Source organism: Pistacia vera, unplaced genomic scaffold, assembly GCF_008641045.1.
Source record: "Pistacia vera cultivar Batoury unplaced genomic scaffold, PisVer_v2 Contig375, whole genome shotgun sequence".
NCBI lineage: Eukaryota > Viridiplantae > Streptophyta > Magnoliopsida > Sapindales > Anacardiaceae > Pistacia > Pistacia vera.
The window spans coordinates 513,887-515,565 of record NW_022196196.1 but is presented as its reverse complement, the minus strand read 5'-3'; the positions used below and the strand labels follow the sequence as shown (position 1 = coordinate 515,565).

General features: G+C 40.3%; 1 protein-coding gene across 1 annotated transcript; it reads right to left on the bottom strand.

Annotated features, from left to right (window-relative positions):
* Nucleotides 1–690: 690 nt before the first annotated feature.
* LOC116140687 lies at nt 691–1,329 on the bottom strand. The gene has a single exon (XM_031426284.1). It carries the CDS (start codon nt 1,327–1,329, stop codon nt 691–693), a length of 639 nt encoding a protein of 212 aa, XP_031282144.1.
* Nucleotides 1,330–1,679: the final 350 nt, after the last annotated feature.

Sequence of the window (1,679 nt, the reverse complement as noted above, 5' to 3'; positions counted from 1 at the left end):
GGACTGGCCATTACCAACTTGTACTTGGGACCCTCCCTAGTAGTTAGACTTCATCAGCATGTTATTTGCATCGGTAGTCATATGATTTGAGGCTCCAGAGTCCATGTACCAGGACTGATCTGTGAGTGTTTGTAGAGTAGCAGTAGCTGGAGCATTAACATGAGAGAACGGTGTCAAAGAGGTAGTGTTTGAGAAAGTGTTTGTATTCTGGTCTGGTGAGTAATTTTGAGGTGTGTGTGGTTGAAATTATGGAGTGCTGTAACTTGGTTGAAAACTTTTAGGCATTCCAGCAGCAGAAAAATCATGAAAACCTTCATAAGAGTTTGAAGAAGATTTGGGTGTTATAGTATTTGCTGCAAAGAAAGCTTGAGCAGGAGCATTAGGGTCATGTGAGTTTCCTGAGTATGATTGAGTATTACTGACTGGAGAAGTAGTTATCTGGGCTGAAGAAGGACTGTATTTACCATGATTTGTGTTCATAAACCCCTGGTACTCATAGTCAAAGCGGTGATAACATTGAAAGGCCGAGTGACCATTTTTCCCACATACTTGACAAATTAAATGAGGCCTAAAGTACCCTCTGCCTCTCATCCCATTGTTGTTAAACTGACCAGCACCAGGAGCAGGATATTGAGTAGGAACAGGATGAGGAAAGGTGGTAGAATACATGGCTACATTAGGGGGTTGTTGTTAGGGATAAATTCCATGGTATTGTTGTTGGGGATAAATTCCATGGTGTTGATAATTCAACATTCCTTGTGAAGACATAGGTGAAGGGTTAGAGTTCTGCCATGTAGTTGGTTGAATAGTAGAGGGAGAACCAAAATTCTGAGCAGTAACTCCTCTAGCCCCGGTATTTTGGAATTGTGGTACAAAAGAAATTTGGAACTGTGACACACCTCCAACATCACTTGAAGCTTGTTTTGTGGCTAGTAGTGCAGATGATATACCATGAAAGTTAGATAGTATACTATTCTGCTTCTCAATTCTCATCTCATGTTTGTTGAGTAGTATCTGTGCTTCTTGGAGAGTGGTAGTACTACTGTTATCCACCAAATTAGCTACCATCGCATTAAACTTTGGACCTAAACCGTCCAGAATGTATAGCAACAATTCCTCATCTCCAATTTGAACTCCACTGGCCACTAGTTCATCCCCTAACTCTTTCATTTTCAAAATATACTCATTAACACTCATAGACTCCTTCTTATTGCTTGGCAATAGATTTCTCAAATGAAGTGTTCTCGCCTTTGAGAAAGACTGAAAATGCAATTCTAATGTATTCCAAATTTCATACGCACTACCACACTTAGCAACATGTCTAAACATAACGCCCGTAATGGTAAGAATGTACCCAGCTAACTAGAAATTGATCCGTCTTTTTCCAATCAAAGTACTTAGGGTTAGGTTTCCTGTTATTTCAGAATCTTGAATTTGTTTGTAAAAAAACAAACGGGCATACATGCACACCTGTGAATCCATCAAGTTCATAGAGGTTAACCAGTAATACCTGGGATCTCCAGTGACTGTAGTTTCTTTCCCCTAGCTTGATTGATAAGTTTGGAAAGAAATGGGCAACTGAACTCAACGCATTTGCACTGTCAGCTCGTTCACAATCTTGGAGCTAGAATTCAAGGATCCAGAACTGAGATTAGCCATGCGTCTGCTATTCTGCCGAT